This window comes from Bombus affinis, chromosome 15 (assembly GCF_024516045.1).
Source record: "Bombus affinis isolate iyBomAffi1 chromosome 15, iyBomAffi1.2, whole genome shotgun sequence".
Lineage (NCBI taxonomy): Eukaryota > Metazoa > Arthropoda > Insecta > Hymenoptera > Apidae > Bombus > Bombus affinis.
Window position 1 is genome coordinate 8,080,073 of NC_066358.1, and position 27,671 is coordinate 8,107,743.

Genomic DNA, 27,671 nt, shown 5'->3' on the forward strand with positions numbered 1-27,671 from the left:
TTGTATACGAAATCGTTCTCTTTCCACCAAGTAAGAAATAGCACTGTATGTTTAAAACGGAAAATTTATTAATTAAAGTGATAGCAGTGTCAGTTCTAGAGTTAATGATACACAAATACAATGGATTACAAAAATATTTGGACACTGTATAAAACTTTTATGTACATGATTATGTGTATGTAGAGGTTATAAAATACCTTTAGTCGCGCCAGTTGTGACCACATTGAGGATTGCAACATTTGTAAAATGTTGTCATAGGCTCGTCGGCGGACCTAGTTTGAATCTGCATGAAATATGCTCTAGGATTAGAGCACTTTGGACATCTTTCTTCAGTAGAGTCGACGTTCTCCCAAGCTGCGCTTCCACCTAATACATCATCAACCTCCTTTAATTTTGGATACGTACGACTGCTTACTCTTCTCACGATATTGAATATGTATGGACACGTGTTACACGCGAAACGCAATCCTGCCACAGCTTCTTCTACTCGAAGCACATTGCCACATGTTGGGCAAAACATCAACATCGTGCAAATACAGATCCAGCTGAATCATTAGAAGAGCAAACTATATTTTTCGTTGCTTATTTATTTATAAATTTATGGGAATGAAACATATAACATGAAATAATGAATTCACTAAAACATATTTTCGTAATACTACCTAGAAAATAAGTCGTTTTACTGTTCTTTATAGGCTCTTCTCCGATCCAAAACATATATACGCCATTACCAAACACACTCTGTATAGATATTAGAACAAGTATCTATGTGTAATGATCAATAGCTTAATTACTATAGACAGTTGTATTTATTTTGCATAGTGACTTCCTATATGATAGGAATGATAATTAATACTTAATTTATAATTTAAAAATTTATTTTACAAACATTCAGATTGTACTAGGGTTAGTGTTGGAATTCACACGAAATCATATGTGTATGCGCCTTTTGCCTCGCGACATTGCAGTATGAGTCGTCTTTGCAAATCTTTTGTTAATGTAGTTGATTATTAATAAAAATTGTTACATATTTTAAATAACTTTATATACTTGTTTATATGAGTGATGATTTTAATATATATTAAATATTATTAACAAAATATTTAATATACATAAATAACTTATGAAAAGGTAATAGAACAGAAAAAAGTGTTTTATTTACAGCTACATTCGATAAATTTGGATAATTTACACAAAAGGGCATGAAATTATTCTCTCCTCTATTTTGGTTATTTTTTGTGTGTACTAATAAATCTCAAAATTGTTTTGGTAAACAAATATATAAGATAATTAAGTTAAAAAATATATAATCTCTCTTTACTATTTCTGTCTCAAAATTGTTTTGGTAAACAAATATATAAGATAATTAAGTTAAAAAATATATAATCTCTCTTTACTATTTCTGTATTTTCAGTCATGAATGATTGATTCATTGTTTAAACGATGTTTTAATTAATTAACTATTAAAACGAATAAAATAAAATCACAACATTGAATATATATGTGACGCCGTCTTGAGAAGAATAAACTAGTTGTGTGAAATTTTTATCACATATATATTTCAACATGTTTCAACGGTATGTACGTAACCTATTTTAACCGGTATTATTAAAAAAATGTTGGTTTTCATGTATTAATGTAATTACAATTTGTTTTGTCATTGTAATTTTTAATATAATTTCTTTTATGTGTATTTCAGTTGTAAAAATCTATGCTTAATATCAAACATACAATCAAGATATAAAAGTATATTATTAAAAACTGAAGCAAAAGAGAGAAGAAATTCGTTATTTGAAGAGGAGAAGAAAAGACAAAGAAGCACTGTGGGACGAATTGAAAAGATAGAAGTTAAATATCAATCATCTGTAGAAGACATAACACTTATAATGAACAAAAGTATATCAACCCCTATAGATTGTGCAAAACATATCTCTGAAGGTGTATCTAAAGTGTCTGCTCTTGCTATGGTCGATGGGTTACCGTGGGACATGAACAGACCTCTATTACAAAGTTGTGAATTAAAGCTTTTAAATTTGCTTAGCCCAGAAAACAAAATAGTAAATGCAGCCTTTTGGCGAACTTGTTCTTTTATTTTGGGTGCTGTTATAGATATGGCCTTTAAATCAGATATAACAGTTCACTTACACAGCTTTCCCATACCAGTCATAAAATCAGGTAGTTTTATATATGATGCGCATGTTGATTTGGCTGATTGGAAGCCTACAGATCAAGAAATGCGTGCCTTATCTGCTCAATATGTAAAGCTGATAAACAAGGAATTGCCTATAGATAGGATAGAGGTTTCAGAAAGTTTAGCGCTTGACATGTTCCAGGATAACCCTATTAAAATGTCACAAATACCAGAAATCGGAAACAGTAACAATAATAAAATTACTTTGTATAGAATCAATAATCATATAGATATTAGTAAAGGACCTATGTTAGGAAACAGTTCGTTGATAGGACGTTGTACAATTGCTGCTGTCCACAAAGTTTCAGAGCAGGAAAATCTGTATAGATTTCAAGGTGTAGCACTTCCCAAAGGAATTCTTTTAAACCAATATGCGTATGGCATATTGGAAAATCGCGCTAGAAAATTGAACACTACAACATGGTCGTCCTTATTCGAGGAAGATAACGAGGAGGCGAGTACCGAAATTGTTGATAGAAACTGACCTTAGTACGCCAAATATATAGTGTAAATAAAAATGCATACTTTCGGTACGAATCTTCGTAATTACAATAAAACACATTTATACAAATATTAATCATTGACATATATGTAGAGTACTTTATTATACCTCTTATCAATACCTACTATTAAATGTTGTACTTGTATATATATATACGAGTATATAGCTAGTGTCTTAAAAATTAGTATAAGACGTATAATTATATAGTATCAATGTATATATATGTATGTATATACACGTTTGTGTGTATGTATACATTTGTATGTGTATATGCGCATGTATGTTTACAGTACTTCATAGTACTAATAATACTTTAATATACAAATTGTGATAATTCACCAATTTTAACATACTCTTGGTAGAAGAGGTGTACATATATAAGTAGTGAGGTCATAAAAATAGTCAAGCTTGAACATACATTAATTTTGAATATTGAAATAGAAATTTCTAAGGAATAAAAAATCTAAGGGGGTTAATAGAATAGTATAATATAAATAGTTAATATTAGGGAATTAATAGAATAATAGAAAATCTAAGCGGAAATATGAAACTTAAATTAGCAACATAAGCTTATTAGGAGTATAAAATATCAAATTAGACATATGTAGTTTTTTCTTTGCAGCTACAGGTTAATGTTCACTAATATAATTATTACTATGAAGTAGAAATAATTGCGAATCATTAATACAATGTAATTTTAATGCAAGGTTGTAGACAAAAATTTTAAATCAGTTTATAAATAATGTTTGTAATCTGAAATTTGGGAATTTCTATTTTAAGACTTTCTCAGACTAATTATGTATCTACATTCAGCCTAAATGTATACAGTCCTATATTTCTTCTATTAGATCAATTGATATGCTTATTTAATTAGTGACCTCAACTTATGTTTTAATTTATGATTTCACTATACATCTTCTACCATAAGTACACGTCGTGGACTATGCAATTCCCACACAAAATTACCGGGTAATCTATTAGCTATCGATGCTGGACACGTGACGTTCATTTGCAAGTAAAGTTGCTGATTCCTGCACACTTTCATCTCGTAAGTTTCGAACTCATCCGATCTTAATATCGATCTAACAGCAAGTGGAGCCAGGTCTGGCGTGCATTTCAGTTCGACTTCGATTATTAAATCGAAAGACGGTGGCCTCTGAACTTGTTGTTCCGTTTCAACTGTTAAATTCGTCGTGCTTACTGTCTGCATGAATTTGCTCTCATAAGCGTATTTGTTCATATTTCCATAGTAAAAGAAACGTCCACCGTATTCTCCGTATCCTGAGTAAGTGGAAGCTGGCGGAGGTCTTAACGGGAGTGTCAAAGGAATCTATAAAGAAAGAAACATCGTTAGAGTTATTTATTGATACATTGTTACAGTATGAATAGTATAATCAATAATGAATGTTAGTAATCTATATGTTACTACTTGATACTTAGAAAAATTTGGTATTGACCGGTAAAAAGAGTGCTATTTTTTAATACGAAAGACAAACTTTATTTTATTGATGAAAAGTAGGTAAAAATTATTCAATATTTACCAAGAATTTATCTCATCTTATTTACTTACTCCAATAATTCGTAAAAACTACTTCGATTTATTGCTAAAAAAGATAATTTTTTAAGAGATTGACCATGAATCTATCAATATAATGTTATAATGTATCAATAATGTTGCCGAAGGAAATTGTTTGTATATATATTGTTTTATTTTTGTTGTACATGTAAATGTCACCTGTAAGAGTAATTCGTGTTCGTAATGCAAGTTCTCGAAGAGGTGTTCGTTCACACTGCCTACTAGACGTCGTAATCGAAGATACATGAAACGTTGTTCGTCTCTCCAAGAATTCTCTTCAGCCTTTTTGGAAACATCTAGACTGGTGAACCAAGCGCGTTTCATTGTGTACTTCAATTTCATGCTGACAATTCTCCCGGTATCTCGTTTGTTAGTCAATACTTTGAAAAAGAGTACTTGTCGACCTTCTACGAGACAGTCCAGAACGTCTACGATCTTGCAGCCGGAAATCAGGGCCGATCTACTAATATTATTTTATCGCGTGATATTTTAACACGTAAATATATATTTATTCTAAAAGATAACGTATATTAAAAAAATTGTTATATTTAAAAAAAAAATCTATACATATATTAAAAGAGATAGAGAGAAGCTTTCACTGAAATTAATAACAAAGATGAGAAATTTTTCAAGAAATCACTCGTATAGTTATAGATGATAACGGTGAAATTTCAGTTAAATTTTTCTTAACTTTCTCTGCAAATTTTTTCCACAACTTAATACATTACAAATAGACTGCTGAATTTAATGCATTTACGGGTGAATTTAAAGTTGCAAATATATACAGAATGCATGTAAAAATATATGAAAATGTCTAGAGTACAGTACTCTCTATGATATTCGGTATCAATACTAGATTTCATTTTCCTAATTATCTTCATAAAAGTATTGCACAAATATCCGCAGTCTGATCGTAATTTTTATAATCGGTACTCTTTTACGAAATGATTCACCTGTTCACCCTGCGTTCAGAGACTTTTTCAAAGAAGTTCATGAACCGTTTGCAGATGGCTATAAAAGAAGAGATAGTCGATTCTGCTGTACGAGGACTGATGATGGACGAGTGATACTTTGAAATTTGACTAAGTAGCTCGTTCAGGTTGTCGAGCAGACTACCAGCGTAGAAACAAAGCCTTGGAAATTTTTGTTGCTTCGTCGGAGGATGTGTATACCTCCAAGTGACGGCTCGTAGCATTTTGTACTGTGCTTTAATCAGCTCTAGAGCGTCTAAAGCTTTGCTACAGGCAAATAATTCAGCGTCCGTTTTTGTAGTTTTCATGACGTTCTCGTTGCGCTTTATTATACCATCCACCTTCGCGCAAGCCATCAGAAAGGCGGCATTTAAAACTGCTGCTGCAACCGTTGAGCAGTGTCTGATACAGACAAAAGTGAGTTTGAGTTATCTTCTTTTGTTGGAATATTTTACTCATAAAAAGCATGGAATATGCAAAAGGTGAGAGTCGTAATTATTATTTTTAACATTATATGTTATTAGTTTTAAAAAAATGGGATGGCATATTTTATAAAAATTTCTCTTCTTGACGCAGATAATAAAAATCTAAAATTAAAGAAGATATTGATACAAAACGGTGGTATTTAAAAAAATTACCTAGAAACTAAACGGACGGAAGTGGCAACATCATGAAGAGGCAGTAACCGAAGAATCATCTCCAAAACTTCCGGCGGAAGCGTGTCCAATGCATAGCCGTGACAACTTTGTTCTGTTAACGTGGATATTTCTGATTCTTTCCGCGATCCCTGATATTGATCGCATCTTATAATTGGTATTTTCGGTCGCTTGTTCACGTTCATTTAAAATTAGAACATTAAAAAAGAATATAGAGTTAAAACAAATTTTCCCTTTGATGTCGATGCTACTTTGCGCTTCTTTGTGTTCCTTTTTTCTTTCTTTTACGTCGTCAGCGATCTGTTAAACGATTAATCATATATTTTCTCGTTACAACATTACTCTTTTTTGCTAATTAAATGTTGCCTCTGGGTAAAAATTTTATAAAACTGGGAATGTCGGACAAGACGAAACAAAACAAACGATACGTGGCTATCGTTTGTAATCGAGTTCTTCTTTCGATATTACAATTTTCTACACAGGGTGTTTCAATCTTCGTATCATCTAACACAGTTTCCGCTTGTACAATGAAGAGGATAGCTGGGTAGTTGTGGTTATTGAAAATAAGAGATATTTCTTTTGCGATCAATTTATTAGATTATGTACAAGTTGTACGTCATTTTAAAGTCGAGATTGTCTTTGGTTTGTGTGTCGTTCCGATAAATGAAAATTGAAAATAATATACAGCTCTGTCGATTATTAGACATCGACATATAGGATAGGAACTTAAAATTACTTAAATCATATGTAATCAATTATGTACTTTATAATTAAGCATAGCAATTTTTTTCGAGTATACAATAGTTGCAATTGTAGTTGCAGTTGTCACATTCACTGTACATCTTTGAATTTTTTTAATTGTAATAAATTGATGAGACTAAATGGAGATTAATAAGAGGTTTTTAATCTAAAGATGCCGTAAAACCTTATCTCACAATGAGCATCGCTTTAAAATAATTTAACAATCTCCTTATTATAAACAAACAGTGTCAGTTCTTCATCAGTTTCGCCACTAGAAACTTTCGTAAGACCTAATTTAATTTTTCAAACCCTGTTTTCATTATTAATCCTCCGATTCATTCCATTCTATCCCATTAATAAAATCTTCTAATCTTCTAATTTGTCTTATAGCCAAACCTCATATCATCAAGATTTTCAATCCAAATTAAACAAAATTTCTTGAGATCCTCTATTCAAGATTTAAAATTAGAACAATTAAAAAGTCGGCTTAAAAATTATAAAATTACAAAACTAAAAATTATACATTTATTTATAACCATCTTCCGTTATTTCAGGGCAAAACTACATTGGGAACCTTAGACAGAGAAATCAACAGGCATCAGGAGCGTGAACTTTGCCTCATCCGCCGGTAATTCATCGGATGCACACGGACTGATGCTGTCCAAAAGCGTTTGAATCGCGTTCTGGTTAGTAGAGTGCTTCCTCTTAGTGTGTTCTCTCCTGTGCTTCAATTCTTTAAACGTTTTCCCGCATTGTTCGCAGACATAAGGTCGTGCTGCTTCGTGAGATCTCATGTGACCTTCGTAGTGACTCTTTCTGACAAATTTCTTGCCACACTGACCGCAGTCGAATTGAAAACGGCCCTCGTGAGCTGCCACGTGGGAGCTCAATGTCCATTTGGTCTTGAAAGTCTTGGAACAGTAGTCACATCTTATCTTGGACGCCGTATTCGAATTATTTTTCACTGGTTGCGCAATTCTTCGAGGATTCTTATTTAGAAGCAACATCTCTTCAAGCAAGAAGTCGTCTTCTTTTTCTGGTTGTTCCCTTTCACTCTTTTCTAACACTGTTTGAGCTTCCAACATGTTTGCTGTGTGTTGCTTCATATGCTCTTGTAATTCTTCCTCATCCCGGGAACATGTTCCACACAGAGCACACACATTCTTACCTAGAACCTGTTAGATATTGATGATACAAATGTCAAAGATGGATCTAATGTAATATACATACGTATAAGTAAAAGATAAGGTTGTCTAGGTAATGAGCTAATTGATCTATTAGTCGATAAAGTTAGATGGATAGGCAGTATTAGGGAAGTAGACGAATGTGAACTAGACTTGTTCCGAGATCTGGAAGCTATTTGGTTCTGTTGGAATATTGCTAATTGTATTATGCAAGAGAATCTAAGTGATTACTAAAAACTGTTGTATTCATTATTTTATTGAAAATATTCCTAAACGAGAATTCTTCCATAAATCTGTATGTTGGCATCTACCTTGTCAGAATAGCAAATGATGTTATCCAAAGGGAGAGTCTGATTAATTTGTAGAAATTGTCATTTATTATTATTTCATTATTATTTGGAATATTCGTAATTACAAAATTAAGAATGAACCTGTATGCTGGAATCTATTTCGTCGAAGCAACAAATTTAAGAAGAGAATCTAATTAATTATTAGAAATTACTAACATACCTTTTCATGGGAGCTCATGTGAGCTCTAAGCTTAATCTCACTAGTGTACTTCTTCTTGCAATGCAAACAAGAATAAGATTTACTCTCGCGTGATTCATCATTCCAAACCATATGTTGTCTATCAATTATTCCATTCGCTATATTCTCGTTACTTTCCTTCCGATTTTGTTTGCCGGCCATAGTGTAATTTTCATAATCGTGCAGCTTTTCTTTTCTCATTTCGTGACGAGCAATGTGTCGTTTCAGATCGTGTGCCCTCGAGAAGGCTCTCCCATACCTGGTGCAGCCAGGATAAGGACATCCTTTGGTTTTATCATTTCTTAGCCGAGAGTGAACATTATTGGACGACTGTTTGCCATCCTTGGTGTAATCTTTGCAAGATTTTTCAATTTTCTGACTGGTAACTGTGGCCAACTGAGCTGATAATGGAATTACAATAGAGATGGTTTCATTGGTTCCTGGATTCACTATGGGACCAACATGGATGGCTGGAGGCGTCGCCAGGGATATACCATTTTCATTATTTTTACTCATCATGATCTTTAGTAAAATTTCCCAGTTCTTGAATACTAAAAAATACAAAAGAAAGAAAAGGAACATTAATAGCTTGTTTTGTGTCATAGGAATTCCAATTGTAGGTCATTGGAGAAAACATGATATCATGGGATTGATCGATAATTTAATAAATTTGGAAGTACTTCCTTATAAAAAATAGGAGATGTGATATATTACGTTCCTCTCTTGTAATCTTTAATTATTACGAGAATCGTTTTTTGAGAGAGGAATGAAATGGAGTGAATAAAGAATTTAATCCTACGTTCATATTCAATATTCAACGAACCAATATCGTAAAAATCTAGTCCCATGGGAATTCGAGAAAGCGTGAAACAGATAGTAAAAGACAAGTACTTGTGTTCTTCTGTTTTTAATTTGTATATGCAACTCAAGGTAATTTAGATGTAGCATTTATATTATCGAATCATGCATGTACAGGGAGTTCCAATAATGATTACATTTTAACATCTTCACTATAAAATAAGGAATAAAAATAGGAAGAAAAATATTCTGATATTTTACAATGCAGATGACTTCTTGAACAACTTTAGGAAATTTATATCCATGGAGATCTTTTATAGCTTCCATAAACAGGTAAATGAAACCTTGTGAAAAAGCATTCTAACATATCGCAAAGTTCTCGGTAAATAATTTTGTTTTAAAATTTTCAGTTTATCAAGAAATTTTGACGAGTGACCATAAAATAATTTTATTAAATAATTAAATAATTTTGCTCGAATCTTTCCAGTTTGCCAAGAAATTTTGATGAATAGCTATAACTATTGAACCACCCTGTAGATGCATTATTCGCCATGGAAAGGTCTACTTCTCCAAATGAACTTTCCCTCGAACAATAGTATCGAACAAAGGTAACATAACAAAATCAGTAGCCATCTTGAATCGAGCAAATTCACCCTCTGTATTCCGAATGAAAGAAATTCGCAGTTACAAGTGACATTACATTCATTTATATTTCAGGGGACTACGAAACAGTTCTGGAAACGGGTTTTTACTTGGTTTGCAACCTTGCTCCGCTTTGATTCTTCGATCGCCTCCCTCTTTTATTCGACACGTCAGAGGCTGCCTCAATGATTCATCCACCTCACGCCTCTTCTACCCTCCCCTTGGAAAGGGCGAGTCGACACGCGACATCACGTATCATTTCTTTATCCACAAGTATTCAACGATAATTTCATTCACTGTTAAATAATTTTTATTATTTATACATATACCTATATGTAGAAGTACATATACAGTGGTTGTAAGAAGTATTTATACATCATTAATATATATCATACTATATAATAAATAAATACTATTATACTATATATTATAGTATTTATTATAGTATTAAATATTTATTGCAGCATTCACATGCTAATTAATTAGGCCCAAGTACGTTAAATCTCGTACTATTCGGTATTATTTTCACATGACTATAAAAATTTGATACCATGAAAGCAAAACGCATAGAATTTGGTAAAAAGACGCTTCATTAGAAAATAAGGGTATGTTCAAATAATTTTTGCAGCCACTATATATTCATGTATATATCTATTTCGCGTTATCACATATTTTTGTGTACGACGAATAAGCCGCGCAATTAATGATTCTTTCCTTTCGAGACTTTCTCGAGCAATTCGTTTTCTTAACAAGCACCCCACCCGGGTTTGCACCGGGTAAAAACGGACGACAATTTTTCGCGGATCGAAAGGAATTCTGACGAGAGACGAGGTTTCTCCCTTTCTCTCCTTATCCACCTCTCTTCACTACCACGAGAGCCTCTCTATACCTTGTGTACAACACACACGATCTTCGTGAACACGCGCGCGGTCGTGTGTTGCCGTGCGTTACAACGTGGATGACTCCTCCACGGCGTGGATGAAACGACTCACTCGACTTGCTCACTTTCCTCGCCGCGATGAAAGTGTGCTACTACTGATCAGGAACGCGCACTCTCCCTGTTCGTTTCACGGACGCGGTACCTCGCGCATGTCAACGTCTGTCTTGCTGATATATTATAGTTCGATGAGAGTATTGTCGTGATGTTATGCTGTTCTGTAGATTTTCTTCCTCTTTTTATTTTTCGTTCTGTTTTATTGGTGATTTCATGTTGATATTTGTTTTAGGCAAAAGGGGTGAATGATTAGAGAGCAAGAGCGTTTGAGTTTGATTACATTTAAATTTAATTAAACGTAAATTAAATTTAATTTAGATTGGAATTGCATTGTAAGTAGATAGAGCACGTTCGTATATTTATGGGAAATTTGTAGATGCTGGAATATACAGAATGTACATAATATGCAAAAATCCACATGTTGGACGAAAGTATTGTCATAACTGCAACTTCTATAGATCTTCTTTCTTTTTTAGCTGTTTCTTTAGTGGCGATTTGTCGTTAAGAAAGGAATAGCGTTTGGATTAGATTTTAATTAAATTAAGTTAGATATGCATTTGGTTTAATTTAGATTTCAATTGAATTCTAACTAGATTGAGGATACCTTGGTATTTAGGAAAATTTTGAGAATGTTAGAAGATACGGTATATATTGATACGTACATAACAGGCAAAAATGTTCTGAGGAGGGTGGCTGAATGACTAAAAGGGAAGCTAATTTTTTAAAAGGATGCATCAGTCTTTATTCCGAATTCCATGATTTTTATCGATTCTTTATATTTTATCCTTTTATATAGACATAATTAAAAATTTTCAACGAATGTAAATTCATTTTTAATTATGAATTTGTAGAGATAAATTTTACATCTATGAAACTTCTAGAAGAACTCTTAGATTTGCAAAATCCATCGAGTCATATAATACAATGGAAACGTTACTAAACAGCTTGATATCAAATGACACACCTTCTCAACTTCCCCTGAGATCACATATACCGAGCTTAATCAGCTAATGGCGCGGTTGAAAATAATTACTCTCGAATGGGTAATTTGGATCAAAAAATGATATTACATTACATATGTAAAACGACTCATCATCTTTAAACACTTTTGAAAGTCAAAAATATTATAAAGCAGAAAAATCAGCTTTATTATGTTTGTAATAATAACGCGTGCAAATGATACACCTACATTAATGAGAAAATTTCATGAAATGAAATGTACGATTTAATTAAACGCCTGTTAAACACGAACACGTGCACTGACAACAACATCTGCGCTATCACATTATATTAGGCATCTAATGTAATTATGTAGTAGCTACTAATCAACGCAAGTGTGACGGACACGAAAGGTCTAATCTATTAGGTAAACTGAATTTCATCCACGCTTAGTGATCATTGTATTTTTCTTACTTTTTAAACATATTTTACCATAACTTTATTTTAAAGATTTGCTGTTCTAGTCACTAGATATCGATACAGGATGATCTAGAGTTTAATAGCCGAATTTTAAATAGGTCATTTAAAGTTCCACTGACATGTTATAATAAAAGTACGAAATACAAATAGAATGCGACCTTTGCCACCAATTTTACGTCATTACTTATAACAAAACTTGACTGTTAAATACCGGAATATACTGTATATTTTCGTGTATTTTGTGCGTTACATGCATTTTTGAATAAATGCATTTCTCATTAATGCGTGAAGATTTGCAGTCTAGTAATTTTATTTAGAAGGTAGCACGTGCATAGAATAATAGTGTTTACAGAACTTGTTCTAAATTATTTATTGCTGCTGATGGAGAAGTTTGTTTCTTGTAGTTTCCTTCAATCTGGAGTATGGTGAGGCTTTTATACTTGATGCTAGAATGCTCGTATACATCTAAGTAGATTAATCGAATATGGAAATTTTTATATTGACAGGATCTCCTTCTCAACCTGTTAAGCATATCCTTTAAATAGAAACTTTCCTAATCGTCGAATTAGAAATAAAAAATGAATAAATTTCTATCAAGTCGATTTTAGTTCTTGCAAATGTAAATATAACACGAGTCATTTTTAAATAATCTGATTGACGAACCAGCTCATGTTCCTTGGTTGATAACTCGTGATTTTATAGAGGATAGTTTGAAGTTCTTCCTTTCTAAAAATCATCTGATTTACCACAGATCTACTGTAATAAAAATTATTATTCTTGCGCATAAAATATTTTGAATTATATTTAGTAACATATTTTGATAAACGTGATAGGGTGATATAGTATAAAATATAGGTACATATAGGATAATATATGTATACATATATATACACAAAATATATACAGTGTCAAGTGGTTAGAACGTGTAGGTTTATTTAATAAAATAACGAGTGGATGAATTTGTAATAGTCGGATGTATTAAAATAAGTACAACTACTTAGTACAGAGATAGTGTATGCCGGTTGTAATCGTCTCTCGCTCATACCAATAGAAGAAACGATAATAATACTATTGTCATAGGTAGCACGTTCGTACATCTATATTACCACAAAAAGTTAAGTCAAGTTAAAAAGTTAAGTTGTAACCTAAAACAACGTTAACATTCGAAGGTACAATAATACGGGTCTCTCGTAGATTTAAATTTTCCATTTCAATTTGAAGCTTTTTCTACGGCCATGTGCCGCTACAAATATAATATAGATAATATAGATAATACGATATCAGAGATATAATATGTATAGATAGCATGCATGCAGAATATTATAGATAACATGCAAAACACAGAATATTATAAATGACGTAGGTAATGGAGCATATATATCATATATAGAACAGACATAGAAAAATGACTATAAAATTGTTAAATCCTCAATGTTCGAGGGTTTAACATTTTAACATTTTAACATTAATAGATTTGACAATGAGAAATATCGTGTCGTTGATTTGTCATTACAATCCATTTACTTGTAAAACGATACACAGCGTTGTAGATTTATCGTGAAGCATTTTTTATCTAAATAGTATTCTTCAAAAAGTGAAAAATTATAATATACAAGCGATACGTATGGCTCGAAATAAATCGATAAACACTCGACACTAGAACACACGGTACATAATAACGACAGAAACACAGTGGATAGACGGTGTAAACGAAACTTGATCAGAGCATGCTTTGGTATGCTAAGTGGTACGTATTAAGCTAATTAATGGATGCATCTCGGCATAATTTGTGTGTTCAGAGTCTCTTAGTTACCACGGTGTACGCGGTTCCTGTGACAGATCGATACTTCTAATTTCATCGGTTGAAGAGGGGCAGAGAGGAAATGGGTGGAAAGGGAGAGGAGAGACTAGGAGGTGGAGATGCAATCGCTTTGGTTGTCATACGCACAATCACGAGGTTGCGTAACGTCGAATCTACGATGTTCGAAAAGAGCGAAGCAACTTCAGATTTTCTTCCCTTATGAGAGTCATATAAATGCAGATGTGGTCGTATTTCCGGTATAGAAACATCGGTATCATTTCGAAGTATACATACAGCAGCTCGCAAAAGAATCTGAACACTTGCAGAAACCTTTTAGCAAAATATAGAGGGTGTCTCAGTAATAATGGTACAATTGACCTTTGTCAAAAAACATATTGAGGATCGGTTAAGGAACTGATCCTTAACTAATCCTCAATATGTTTTTAAATTAATAACAATCAACTGTTTTATTAAAAATTGTATTTCGCCTCATAAAATATTCAACACTAACATGTTGCATGTATACGATCTAACATACAGGATACAGTAAAATGTATCTGTAAAAATATAAATTAAAGATTATTTATATTTTCCATCATATACGAAATTATTGTGCAAAGTGAAAATGATCGTTGCACGAGAATCAGATGATTGATATAGATATTTATTGTAATACAAGGTATATCACAAGTATTTAGTAATAAGAAAATTTTACTCTGCATTTTTTGTTCATTTTCCACACGGGATTTATTCCTTGCCGATTGTACCAAAACTACTGGGCCCATTGCACTGCTAAGGAGATTTCAAAGAGTTTCATACAACACACGTCATACATTTATATTTATATACAATATATCATAAAATAAAAAAGATAATAATACATTGTAATATATTTGTAAAAGTTTTCTACAAATGCTAAAATACTTTCACGAGCCACTGTATATTATAATGTACGTTGGCGGGCATAGGAAGATACCTTAGCCCCTGGCGAATGGCTTTTCTTTGGAACTTACCAGTGCAGCGGATGCGCTTTCATTTCCATACACGCGAATGTATATGTATACGCTTGGTCTTATTTCCTATTGAAATCGAGGTTTTATGGTTTTCAAATGCAGCGTGTTCTATTCGTATATAGATTTTGCGATTGTTTCCAAATTACGGTAAATTTGCGTGGATAAGGTACATATAATGAATAGAACAGTACATTGTACTTTTCTTTTTATTAAAAATTATTTGCATTAGAAGCTACACAGGATAGCGTATATGCATATGTACAACGGTCTACTCGAATAATATTTACATAAATATTATCTACATTTCAAGGTACACGTGAATCAATATACCGATAAAAATTATAAAAATTGCGCATCATCGTCATTGTTCATAGTATTTCTTATCCATTTTACGTAATACTGTATCCTAGTATACACATCAGGATATCCTGGTCTAGCACATCCTGATCCAAAAGAAGTGACGCCTGCCAATTGCCATACTCCGTCTGCGCGTCGACATTGTAACGGTCCTCCAGAATCACCCTAAGAGATGTTTCTATTTTATCATTTAAAACATTACTTACAAATCTATATATGTATATTTATATTGCTAAAATGTACACTAATTACTGAAAATATTGTTAAAATATCCGGATCAAATTTTAATAATCTTGAAACGAAGAAATGTGTACAACGATACTCTTATCTTCTAACTTAAAATATTGCTTAATATCATATATATGTATATATGTGTATATTAAAAAATTTTTAGAAATATTTATAACTAATTGTTGAAAATATTTTTTAGGTATGCGAATGTAATACTGAATATCCTTAAAAGGATAAAATATTTACTATAAAGCATAGTAAATGGTTCAGAAAGCGTATTAAAATCGAAGTATGATGAGTATGGAGAGATTTCAATGTTAAATAGCGATTTTATAAGTAAAGGAAGAGATTCATCTGGATAGAGCCTTGTCATTGAAAGCCAGATTGCATTATTGCAGAAAATGCAAGGATTCCAATCTACTTAAGTGTATTTTGATGACCGGTGGTAGATATCTTATGTAACGACGAAAGTGATAACTCTAAATTTCATGAAATGAAATGATGAAAATGTTTTAGAATTTGGATAAAAAAAAATTGCTTTTGAAATAATAAGATTAGAGCAATGTTACTCGTACGAGGTACGATACGATATAATAATATTAAGTATTTCAGCTTAGATTTTTACTCGGCAGGAATTTAGTTAATATAATATAGAAATTGATTATTTACCACGCAGCTTCCGGTCGAGCCATCGGTGTGACCAGCACAGAGATGACCGCTTCGAAGCGATACCGATTTCCCATAAGCTTTCATGCATTTTTCAAGATCTAGCAATGGCACTGAGGCTTCTAATAGTGCGGTGGAAAGTGACTGAGAAGGTCCGTATCGACCCCAGCCAGAAGCGACGCATTGTCTATTCGCAAGCTCCTCTTCCGGCTCCGGTAAACATATCGTTCGTACTACTTTGGACAAAGGAGCTGGTCTAGCTAACTTCATCAGCGCTAAGAGAAAATTGAATATCCCAAATTTTAGTAATTTTCACACAAACTATCGTAGTTACTATCGTAGATTCTCATCAAGCCAACGATACCATTTTAGGGTTAAAATTGTTTATTTACCAATATCGTGCAAGTAATTGTTGAATCTCTCATGGAGGATCACTCGTTCAACAGGTAGTCTTGCCGAGCCTCGTCCACCGGAGTCTAATTCCCATTCCCCAACCACCGCCGTCCACAGTGCACCAATCGGTAAATTGAAAAGCTCGCTGTAAGTAAATATCCATATCAGTCTATAAATCGATGGTGAATAAAATATATATATATTTATATTTAATTAATCTTTACATATACGGATAAATTTCATTGGCTAACAACATCGTATAATTTAATAAATCTTTTTTTAGACACTCTATATAGTGATAATCTGGAAGTTCGTCGCTAAGTTCGTATAGATTCAATGAAAAGTGAAACCCACTTATGAATGCAATGAGCAGCTGTGACGACCCAAGTGGGTTCAATGAGAACGCCGCCGCACCAGTGACCGATAAATCCTAACTTTGGGTGGAGAAGCTGTAGAGACACCTGCCAGGGCCAAGAGCCTCGTTTACTCGGTTTCCCGTTGAATATTCGACCCGTTGTACTCCCGACGTTCTTTTGCTTGTCCACAGTAGAAGAAGTGACGTTTTTCACCGACAGAATCGCACGTGGCTGCCTATGCGATGCTGAAGGACATCCGCAAGCTGTTATTCAAAAACTCAAGTTTCCCACCTCGTTGACTTTCACTGGTAGTCAACTAATATCAATTAAATACGTAATATATTCAATGGTTTGACGAAATGGTTATTTGTAGACTGGAAATTTGTACGAATTCACGCGAAATTTAAAGATTTAAAAGTATACAAAATGCATATAATAGTTCTATAATATATGTATAACAGTTCCTCTATAAATTCTGTTTCTAACTCTAATTCAGTTTAGTTACAGAAATAGGATCTAAATGGAGATCTGTGTCACCCATTAAATATTATTGGTGCTTTTATTTTGCCATATTAAATGCATCCTGCAGACTTTTCCACTTTTCCATTTCTCATAAAGGTACGAACAATCTATTTATTATATGGATAGAAATTGCATTGAAATGTTTGATGGCTATCAAACTTGAAAAATAAAAATGGTCTTCCTTAAAAAGTCAAAAGACATACAATATTTTAAAAATATCTACAAATACATTATAAACAATATTCAAAAAATACACCATAAGTGTTATAGAAACGGTAGCTTAACATTATCTTATACTTACAGAAATGATCTTCCTGAACGATCCTCAGGATCGTGCAGTCGATCTCCGCAAGAATGAAAAGAAGTATCGCCAGCCCACCGCGAAGATTCATTTCCAGTAAGGGAAGCACACCATGCATACAACTATCTTCTTCAACCCCGTACACTTTATTGTCTCATACTCTTCATATTGAATTATAACGATATACACTTCGAACCTTACTATTTTATCGATAACGAATTTTCTTAATATACCTTTGAATGTTTCAAGTCTCACAATGTACACAAATCAATTTTTTTACTATCAATTAATCAATTTCTATCATCTTTCAGATAACATCACAATGATATTAAAAAGACAGGCATAATCGAAGAAAATAAAATAAACGAATAAAAGGTACTTTAACAAAGATATCTACGAAAGTTTACAACTTCTAACAAAGATGATAGAGGCAAGTGACGAGAGTACGACTAGGTAATCCTTGTTGCGGATCGTTCACTAGAACGAGTAAATCCTTCGAAGGAACTTACTTAGAAGAAAGTGATCGTTGACGATTCCCATCGAAGAAGGGGAATATGCATACTTGCGATCACGACGAACCAGTGGAAACTGGCAGCTCTTAAACAGACGAATATCGCTCTCACTAACGAAAGTTACCTCTTTGCCATCACTGTCTTTCTTCCTCGCTCTTTTCATACCAATTAGAAACGTTCATTTTTCTTAGATGCGATTATGAATCATGTGTCTTCACAAACGCGTGCAATAAGATCCTTCTATCAATGAATCCTTTTTTTTTTATTATTGGCTACTTAACTCTCAATTAACTTACATATTACACACTTCCTTTGGAATAGAAACAAATCTTCTTCGTTGTTTTTCACATAGGAGTTTTAAAGACTATTTCTTCGAGAAAGAAAAATCTCCATGGGAAAAAGAAAGTTGACTCTACGTTGAGTTTAAAGAGACTTAAGATATTGTTTCAGCTCTGCTAATGAGATAGTGAATGTAATTCATGTTTAATTTTATGTAGATTATATTTCCTCCAATGTTGGATTAGATCTAATTATTCAAATTTAATGTTAATTTGGTGTTTAATTTAGTACTTAATTTTGGTTCATCTCAATTGAGCTAAATCTAATAAACTTGGCACAGATATAATTTAATACTCAAGAGGAGTTAAGGACTGAAGATTGAATTTAAAAAATGTGCTATTTCAAATAATCTTTGTCCAATTTGAATCTAACTTAGTATCTAAAAGGATTTGAGGATAAAATTGTAGGATTTAAGAAATGTATACGTCGTTCGATCTTTAACTATCAAATTTAGAAATGGAGATATTTTCATGGTGATGTCTAGATCTAGAAACCCAATTCGCCTACTAAACACATCCTGCGTTACAGATCTTCCTTTCAGTCTGTAACATATAATCCGTTATGAATCATTTAGTTGTAGTTTCTCGTAATTACGCATTATCGAGGCATCGGAGGAACGATCGCTTTTTGCTTGACGTCGAATTACCCGATGCAGTAGCGTGTTTACCAACAAACCTGTTAATCATTACTCTCGAGAAACGGATTCTCGCTGAGAAACATAAACGCACGTATAGCTTGTCATTTCACTACAACGAGAATGTCAGTGATGCAGAGCAGTGAACCTAGAGGACGATTCAAAAATACAATCATACAATTCTCGGAAAAGGATCATCATGTTACATTGATTATCAAGTTAATTTATAGAAGCAGACGAGCAATACTTACAATTCTCGATTTTCAAATTAATTCTTTCACAAAAGGCAACAACGATAAAAACTCGAAGATGACATCAGTATCTTTGGAATTTACTTTATTAAAATACGATTAAATAATATAAGCATCATAAATAAAACGATTCATTGATTATTTTTGCTCCATGAGAAAAGGAAGAATGTTGAAATTTGAAAACTGGAAGACATGTTTTGAAAGGACCTGTATAACTTTTGCACAAAAACGTGTTAATTATAAATTGAGGATATTGAGAACTAAAAATAAGAGTTTGTTTCCTTTTTTGAAGCAGCTTGTAGAGTTGCTGTTATCGAGGCCATTTCCATGAGGCAAGGAAAGTGAGGAGGAATGCAATGTGACGTCGAGATAAGTAACGAGTTGAGCGTGTTTAATTACTCTCTCTGTTCACGAGAACATTTTTAGCATTGCTAATTCGTTCAAAGAGAACTTTATAGCGTTATAAATTATGAAACTCGATCGAAATTACAAAAATTCCACGACGTAAATTATATAGTTGAAACAAGGCAGGAAGCGTGTAAAGGAGATTTCCTTTTTTCTCCCTTTATAGTTCAGAAGAAAGCGATGTAAAGTAAAATTGTTTTCTTCGAATCCTGCGTCGTTATTTGAATTTTCTATGGTTCAATTTTGTCACTATTTCAGCTAGCATCGAATAATTTCGTATTATTTCCACTAGGAACGGTCCAAGTGTGATACTTGTATAGAATCAGCTCTAATTGTGAAAGCGAAGACAGTAAAGTCGATGAAAGCGATCCTTTTGTTTTTCCAAAGCGATTTAACATGACCGTAATTCCGTGTGTTTCACGTTCAATTTAAAATTCCTACACGCAGAAAATGAAAATATTCCGTTTCGGCTATACATTGATTACAGTATGTACAAAATTTGTATATTTCCCCCTTGTAATAATTTTTTCATTCAATTGTAAAAACGTGCATCTGATATTTATGAAAAACCGATACACATTTTCACTCATTAATTACAATAGAGAAAGTTATAAAAAAAACTGCTTTCTGATATTCTTAAAGAACATAGTGCATGCACCATTTACTACACCTGCATACTTAGGTAGTTTTCAAATCTTATGGAATTATTTATCATAATTGAAATTTCAAAACTGAGATATAAAACTGAGATATCTTTTGATGCAAATTCCTATAAATCTTTTATTGTCATATCGTTGATAATAATATGTAAGGTACATATAATATATATTATAATTTATTATAATTTGTAATAAATTATAATGAAATATGTAAAAGGTTATATGTAGACCGGAAGTGTTATATTGGCCGGATATAAAAATGCAATATGGCGGCTGAGGAAAGGTGGGCACATGCCACAAAGCAAGAAAACACATCGAGATCAGTTATATATATTTTAATCAATTTGTTTTCATACCGGACTACAAGGGTATATATATATATTTATTTATTTATGTACTTTTTTTTATTATTACAGTCGATTGCTTTCTCTTAACCATTCCAATCAATACAGATTGAGATTCGAATTTACAGCAATACATCGCGAGTAAGCAAATTAGCCTAATTTGATACGGCGTTTCCTTTTAGATCAACCAGACTCGAGAATCGTTATAATATACATGTACAATAATAAGCGTGCTGAATGTGTAAAAAGACGGAATAGATTGAATCCATTTAAGAGATAAAAATTGCTACAAAGTATCTTATAAACTGTAATTGACAATACAATGATATATAGTCAATCGGGACATTTTTTGGTAAGCAATAAAAAAATGTTATTCATTAATGTTGAACGATTGCAAATACACAATTATATATTTCGAAAGAAAGAAATTACAATGCCCAAAGGTCAATTGTCCCATTATCTTAATCGAAAAAAAGTTTCAACGTTGAAAATGTTTAAAAAAAATATCCCAAAAGACATAGATGTCTTTTATAAAAATTTAATGTAATAGAAATAAACAAGAAAGAGAAAAAACTCTATCGCTTCTTGAATCTAACAATATTTATGTTAAAAAATATTAGATTGTTTCTCACCGAAAAAAATTTTGAAATGTCCATTGCAATCATTCAGCATTCCTGTGATCAAAAGATCGAGCAAAGAAAGATCGATATACGCGTGTTCAGCTGTGTCGTGGAACAACGAACAGTTCAAGACTTCTTCTGTTAATTACATTGCATCGGTATATGTATACAATTGATTGTGTAAGTGAACAAACGAGTGTATTTACAATATCGGTACAGAGAATATATACAGGTCGAAAAGTGTAACAGACAATTTCTCGTGTTTGTGATTTTAATCCTTGTCGATTACGATTACTCTTGACGACTAGTGATTGTATCAGCATTGCAGGAAAACGATCGCGTTAAAGTGCGTCTCCACCAGCGTTCGCGAACAATATAGGACTCCTTGCATATCAAGAGAAAATACAAACCCGAACTTGAACTCGAAAAGTGTGGGAATAGAAATCCTGTGTTCGCGGTGAAAAGTTGAAAGTGACATTCACACCGGCTAACATCTCACGAATACCGTTCCCAGATATTTCATAACCATTACGCAATCTTCTTGTAAACACTTCATTGGCCTAGTTCTTAACTGTCCTAACCCCATTTTTCTAAAGAATGTAATTAGCTAATGCACATATGTCTCATCGTTATAAAGAGTACAAATTCATGAAAATATGACGAAAATTCTACTTAGCAAATAACAAATATTCAGTTCTCTTGAATTCTAACTTTATACGATCATATAAAACTACATGAAATATAAAATCTAAATAAAACTTTAAACTGTAAATAAGAACTAGAGCAACGACTTAACAAATTCACGCTTTATTCGTGACATTTGTCTAATTAAAACAAGATCAGATATGATATAGTTTGAATCATTTATAATTTTGTAATTACAAGTGATTAATAGCGTTCGTGTACTGTTCGCCGGTGAGTATCCGTCTTTATGAACACTGACCGAATTAACAAGATAACTTCAAAAGGACGACATATGGCTAGATGGCGCAAGAATTTTGAAGGTTTCTTTTTGTTTTTTATTTTTTTTATTCAGATCATTGAAGATGAGCAAAATCTTCAAATTTGTAACGCGACGTTTCCCTTCACAGATGATTGTTTTTTATTGTCAGATTATTGTTTCGCTTTACACAACATTCCAATAATCCATTCATTTGCCTATCTCAAGGATTAAAAACACAAAATGATACAGTTCTCAATTGAACATAAAACGCAGTAGGGCATTTCCGACCGTCTGTTTCTGTGTGGTATTTTATTTTGCGTGTTCATTACCTTTAATCGTCTTTGTCTGTACATATTTATACGAAATCGTTATCATTAATATCGTACAAAGGTAACGAAGCGGAGGAACATTGTTGAACGATATATCAACTATCCTAAAAATATTATATTCTTTACACCAAACGTTTTTCCATTTTTCAAATCTCGTTTTCGAGTTTTGTGTTCGTGCACGAGACACGTTAATCCTTTTATAGGCGGTGACACTTATTCTGCTTCTTAATGAAATAGATACGCTACTCAAAACAATTACGTAAGGTTAGTAAATGACGTAAGGTTAGATTTAATTGAACTTTGTAAATGAGGAAATTATTGCATTCAAATTTCATAAAGTTACATATAATGCATCCAAGAAAAAATAAGTATATGTTGATTATATACATATAATTATATCTTTTATATTTTATAATAAATGTGTATGTATATATATTCTTCCGTAGATTAATAATATACTACATATATTCTACTTATTGATCACTTTCCTGATAGGATATTTTGAATAATATTTTGATTTTATTGCATATATGGGTTAACCAGTTAAAGAGACTTCGAGCACGCGTATGTTTTAACGACATAATGAGTTTATTGAATGATTTGTAATTGTTTTGAGTAGTGCACAAAAGAATAATATACTGTGACAATGAAATATCACGCATTTACTTACGTACATGATATAATGTGCCTTCTGCATTAATCACGTAATTTTGACGGACATGTGTGAGCAATTTGTATTTTCATAACGTGAAATAAAAATACAAAAGCAGCTTTATTAAAATTTTCATCAAATTACAAATCGAATTTAGGATGTTAAAGGAAATGAAACAAATAAGATTAAAATAATTTCCACCATGCTTCCATGTATTCTTTATTTTACCTCTAGCATGAAAGGAAAAGAATTGATTTAAAGCACAAGTTAACTTGCACATGTCCTACGTATGATGCATAAGATATGTTGAGCAAACTTGATTTTGTACCATATGAACTTACAGGTAAAATCTAATGGATATTACAATCTAAAGCACGGCGATTTAGATGCTGGACAAACTATCAATCAAAGGAAATATAGCGAGGTGTCCAAAATTTATTCGATAACGGTGCGTAAGGAAAAGCCATTCAACTTTTACTTTTTTCACACTCGTCACAAACTTACATTTACTTTCGTTAATTTTGTACTATTCAAAATTACAACTCATTTCAGGTCTTCCATTAACGCGTTAAACGTCATTTTTGTCATTTTGTTCCTGGGAACCGACACAAAACTTTTTATTTGTACACGGACTGCCACGGACGTATTTTTTTGTATTAACCCACCGCACCGCTTAAAGGCGAGAATTCCTTTGTGCGTCCAATGTACGTACGTGTTTGCGTCAAAAGCAGCCTTAAATCCAAGTCACACGATCAACCCAATCTCGCTGCGATATCGCAGCAGGCATCTGACGCATCCGTCGGGTACATTTGTACCTTTACAATGAAAAAGTATGCTTTTGTTTTCGCAGTATCTGATTTATCATGTGATTTGAATTTGACTGTTCTTGAGGCAGATGTGCGTATTGAGCACACCTAGAACATCCCGCCTCAAATGGGTAGCAAAACAAAATTAACTTCGTGTTTAACATATTTAGATAATAACTGTATAAATTATGCAGTTTAGAAACTTCAAGCTGCATAATTAACAAAGCACCAACCTATCCTCACTTTATTTCTGCCGCTATTCGATTTATTGATCGTATCGATTTCTTATTGATAAAATCTTACAAGCTGTCGAGAAACAATTTGATAGCAGAACTAATGTTAGCTTGAAATATTCTACTACGGAAGATAGAATGGAGGGGAAGAGATGTCTTCGAAAGCATTTTTTGAGCGATTCGGTATTTCTCGAATGATTATACCTGTAACGAAGCTTCTTATCGAAATACTATACAATACGTTTATCGACGATAAATCGCAAGCGTGTTCGTTGCTTAATTCCAATTACGTAAGGCTCGATTTACACGATAGCACCTTTTCGTTTTATTTCACAAATCGTTTCTTTTCATGGATGTCACTTTGATTCATCGGGCAATGTCGAAAAACTCAATTGGTTAATTCTTGTCTGAATCAATAATTTAACATATACAACGATAATAATACTATTAGTAACGGAAAATGTTATTATTATGCGGAAATAGATAGTTTTTATGGAGGTTAATCTTTTAATTCTAAGTTTAAGCTCCATCGTTCTACCAGTATAATAAAAGTAACATGAATTCAACGTATAAATAGATACAAATCTATTACCTTTAATTAAAATTAGTTAGTGTGATCGTATCGCTAAATTCGATTTTTCAATCAAAGGTCATATTTTTCCAAAAAATATCTCGAATTTAACAATACATCTAACATTTCTGAATACAGACATTGCATCACTACTTGTGTCGGATTTTGTATTAACAATTCATCGCACGCTCGTTTATTTACCGATTCTAGAATAAAATAAGTAAACATACTATTTCCTTGTGATACAGTCTTAAATTTGCCTCGTACTCTCGCTCTGTTCTCATCTTAAAATGTTTACGAACTATACACAATTTTTATACAATTAGGCATATTCGTTTGTTTATCGTTTATGTCTTTCTTTTTTTTTTTTTGTTACTTTTACGTTAGATGATAAATATCAAACGTGTTTTCGCTTATCATTTGCATACCGTACATACTAACACGGATTGGCTTTCGTTCTTAGAAACGTAATTATCCGCGTGATATGGTTCGCTTTGTTTATTCATATTACTTTGTTTTACTTTTGTTGTTTCTTTTCCTTGGTTTTAAATGGTCCGTAAATTTTGTGTTCGACGCAGCAGGTAGTGCGTGATAAGGCCCTAAATGTACATTCAAAAAATTCATAAAAACTTTTCGGCAGTAATGATGATAGACACGTGCGAATCATTTGATCACATCTCGCGTTTATAGTACATTTATTACACGCAGCTACGCGAAAATTCTAAACATATATTGATCAGTACGAGCCGCATGACATTCCATTTAGACAGACGAGCGATTTGCGATAGCGTAACCGCCGCGGTAATTTCCCACTGCGTTTATGCGTCCAATTTTTGCGTTAATTTGCCGCCGCGTTTTGCATTCACGTGTAAACTACTTCGTACGAGTCTATGCTCTTCTAAAACAGTGACACAGAGCGTCACGCCGCTGACGCCCCCGCAAACCGTTCATCTATACCGAACCTTAGACTTTCCTCCTCTGTAGTGAAAATAATTTATATGTAAAATATTTTCATATAGTGTCAAATAAGTAACATATTATCACTGGTTCACGCTACTTTAATACGCCGAGCAAGAATCTATATGCGACACGAAGTGCGATGCTTCTAGAAATTCGTAAACGATTAAAATAGATAAGTCAATAGACTAGTCAGAGATACTAATTACATTGTTTATAATTATATCAGACCTCGACTAATGTTATTTATAAACATAAATAGAAGTAGCGATAGTTAGCTAGATCTGGTAAACTAAGAAGATCGGGGCTAGTTAAGTGCACGCGTACTTAACGAATATTCGACCTCGATTTTCTCGAGAACGGAGCAACAGAGCTCCATACGAACAAACTTTGTTTTTACGAGAAGATAATTTTTTGTAGTACGGTGCCTAATTGTAATTCGTATCTAAATTATTTCGCCGATTGTTTCTTCGGTTTTTTCATTTGGCTTATTTCTATCACCAAAATTAAGGAAAAAACACCTCTACAATAATAAACTAAATGTAATTGTAATATTTTTGTTAAGCGCTACGGTTAAACGATTCGACTCGCTTTAGTTTTGCAATTCGCACGTGTCTAAAAGATAATAAAGCTGAATATTACACATTTACATGTGATTGGGGAAATTTTGAGGAAATTATTTACATTAAAAGTCGATCTCGTTATCGGATCCGAAATAATATCTCGGATAGTGGTTTATCGAAACGAAATCGCATCTAAAGCCAGTACAGTTCTCTCTATAGATTTGTAACTTACAGTACTGCCATTTTAGCCGGTCAAAGTGATACGTCTTGATAACTGACTGTCGTTATCACTTTTATATAGACTATCTACAAACTCTGAAACGAATATCTAAATATTGGATCTTAAATATTGAATGTTATTATATCATCCTATCCATTTCTCTTAGCCGAAGAATAAAATTCCTGGAATAAACTCTCCTTTGCTATCTGGCCACATTTAATTTCAATTAATTCGTTATAAGACAGTACTGTATACGATTTATTTTTATACTAATCGTAAGTATCTAATATTTGATTAAGCACACGCCGGTTTTCGATCCCTTTCTCTGTATGTTTTAGTTGTAGATTCTGGTCTTGCAAACACGACCTTGAAAAATGTTGATTCTGGTGTTCATTAAATAATGTATCAGCACCACTGTACATGTATGTACGTATGTATGTACTTCGAAAATTTCGATAATCGAGTTTCACCTAATTTTTTCACTAAATCCCTGAACACAAATTGGCATCGAATTTTTTTCTCTCCCAATGTATTTACAACAGATAATTTTTTTCTTTCTTTCTTTATTTATTCTAACGATATTCTCACTGATACTAACGATATTCTAAAGTAATGTTAGTAAAAAAATGCAAAATGTTTTCTCTTAAAGAAAAAAAGAAAAAAAGGATTAATTTTGAAAACTAGGTGAAACTGCATTATTGATTTTTTTTTTACAGTTTATCGTTGTTAAAATAACGTTTGATTTCGTTATGTCGACATATGTATAATATTTACGTGTATATACAGAGTGT

General features: G+C 32.7%; 5 protein-coding genes and 5 long non-coding RNA genes across 15 annotated transcripts; 6 read left to right on the forward strand and 4 right to left on the reverse strand.

The window, feature by feature from the left end:
- Positions 1-11: 11 nt before the first annotated feature.
- On the reverse strand, positions 12-817 carry LOC126924716 (DNA-directed RNA polymerase III subunit RPC10). The gene is made up of 3 exons (XM_050739514.1): positions 663-817; positions 198-545; positions 12-43 (listed from the first exon to the last, which is right to left on the reverse strand). The coding sequence occupies exon 2, from the start codon at positions 524-526 to the stop codon at positions 200-202; it is 327 nt and encodes a 108-aa protein (XP_050595471.1). The 5' UTR covers positions 527-545; positions 663-817; the 3' UTR covers positions 12-43; positions 198-199.
- A 51-nt stretch (positions 818-868) lies between these two features.
- Positions 869-2,768, forward strand: LOC126924701 (39S ribosomal protein L39, mitochondrial). Of its 3 annotated transcripts, XM_050739489.1 has the most exons (4): positions 869-967; positions 1,165-1,238; positions 1,415-1,577; positions 1,700-2,768. In XM_050739489.1, the coding sequence occupies exons 3-4, from the start codon at positions 1,567-1,569 to the stop codon at positions 2,673-2,675; spliced, it is 987 nt and encodes a 328-aa protein (XP_050595446.1). In that variant the 5' UTR covers positions 869-967; positions 1,165-1,238; positions 1,415-1,566; the 3' UTR covers positions 2,676-2,768. The 3 variants fall into 3 exon arrangements, with proteins under 3 accessions (XP_050595446.1, XP_050595444.1, XP_050595445.1); XM_050739487.1 differs by lacking the exons at positions 869-967; positions 1,165-1,238 and adding an exon at positions 974-1,131; XM_050739488.1 differs by lacking the exon at positions 869-967 and having other exon boundaries at positions 1,031-1,238.
- A 426-nt stretch (positions 2,769-3,194) lies between these two features.
- On the reverse strand, positions 3,195-5,984 carry LOC126924692 (uncharacterized). Its single transcript, XM_050739456.1, has 4 exons — positions 5,879-5,984; positions 5,223-5,642; positions 4,429-4,729; positions 3,195-4,023 (listed from the first exon to the last, which is right to left on the reverse strand). The coding sequence occupies exons 1-4, from the start codon at positions 5,935-5,937 to the stop codon at positions 3,601-3,603; spliced, it is 1,203 nt and encodes a 400-aa protein (XP_050595413.1). The 5' UTR covers positions 5,938-5,984; the 3' UTR covers positions 3,195-3,600.
- On the forward strand, positions 4,645-6,262 carry LOC126924719 (uncharacterized). Its single transcript, XR_007713629.1, has 4 exons — positions 4,645-4,765; positions 5,277-5,467; positions 5,542-5,722; positions 5,817-6,262. It is a non-coding gene; the product is annotated as an uncharacterized LOC126924719 (long non-coding RNA).
- A 207-nt stretch (positions 6,263-6,469) lies between these two features.
- Positions 6,470-10,821, reverse strand: LOC126924693 (zinc finger protein 567-like). 4 transcript variants are annotated; one of them, XM_050739458.1, is made up of 4 exons: positions 10,679-10,821; positions 9,900-10,085; positions 8,332-8,900; positions 6,470-7,812 (listed from the first exon to the last, which is right to left on the reverse strand). In XM_050739458.1, exons 3-4 carry the CDS (start codon positions 8,866-8,868, stop codon positions 7,213-7,215), a joined length of 1,137 nt encoding a protein of 378 aa, XP_050595415.1. In that variant the 5' UTR covers positions 8,869-8,900; positions 9,900-10,085; positions 10,679-10,821; the 3' UTR covers positions 6,470-7,212. The 4 variants fall into 4 exon arrangements, with proteins under 4 accessions (XP_050595415.1, XP_050595418.1, XP_050595416.1 ...); XM_050739461.1 differs by lacking the exon at positions 9,900-10,085 and having other exon boundaries at positions 10,679-10,808; XM_050739459.1 differs by lacking the exon at positions 10,679-10,821 and having other exon boundaries at positions 9,912-10,670.
- Positions 9,357-10,214, forward strand: LOC126924721 (uncharacterized). Its single transcript, XR_007713631.1, has 3 exons — positions 9,357-9,480; positions 9,558-9,755; positions 9,865-10,214. It is a non-coding gene; the product is annotated as an uncharacterized LOC126924721 (long non-coding RNA).
- A 48-nt stretch (positions 10,822-10,869) lies between the features above and the next one.
- Positions 10,870-14,724, forward strand: LOC126924726 (uncharacterized). The gene is made up of 2 exons (XR_007713637.1): positions 10,870-13,949; positions 14,042-14,724. It is a non-coding gene; the product is annotated as an uncharacterized LOC126924726 (long non-coding RNA).
- A 361-nt stretch (positions 14,725-15,085) lies between these two features.
- Positions 15,086-18,147, reverse strand: LOC126924702 (chymotrypsin-like elastase family member 2A). Its single transcript, XM_050739491.1, has 5 exons — positions 17,843-18,147; positions 17,018-17,282; positions 16,663-16,808; positions 16,274-16,545; positions 15,086-15,538 (listed from the first exon to the last, which is right to left on the reverse strand). The coding sequence occupies exons 1-5, from the start codon at positions 17,958-17,960 to the stop codon at positions 15,356-15,358; spliced, it is 984 nt and encodes a 327-aa protein (XP_050595448.1). The 5' UTR covers positions 17,961-18,147; the 3' UTR covers positions 15,086-15,355.
- On the forward strand, positions 16,732-18,232 carry LOC126924725 (uncharacterized). Its single transcript, XR_007713636.1, has 4 exons — positions 16,732-16,810; positions 16,947-17,637; positions 17,845-17,938; positions 18,154-18,232. It is a non-coding gene; the product is annotated as an uncharacterized LOC126924725 (long non-coding RNA).
- A 5,470-nt stretch (positions 18,233-23,702) lies between these two features.
- Positions 23,703-27,167, forward strand: LOC126924720 (uncharacterized). The gene is made up of 2 exons (XR_007713630.1): positions 23,703-23,978; positions 24,083-27,167. It is a non-coding gene; the product is annotated as an uncharacterized LOC126924720 (long non-coding RNA).
- Positions 27,168-27,671: the final 504 nt, after the last annotated feature.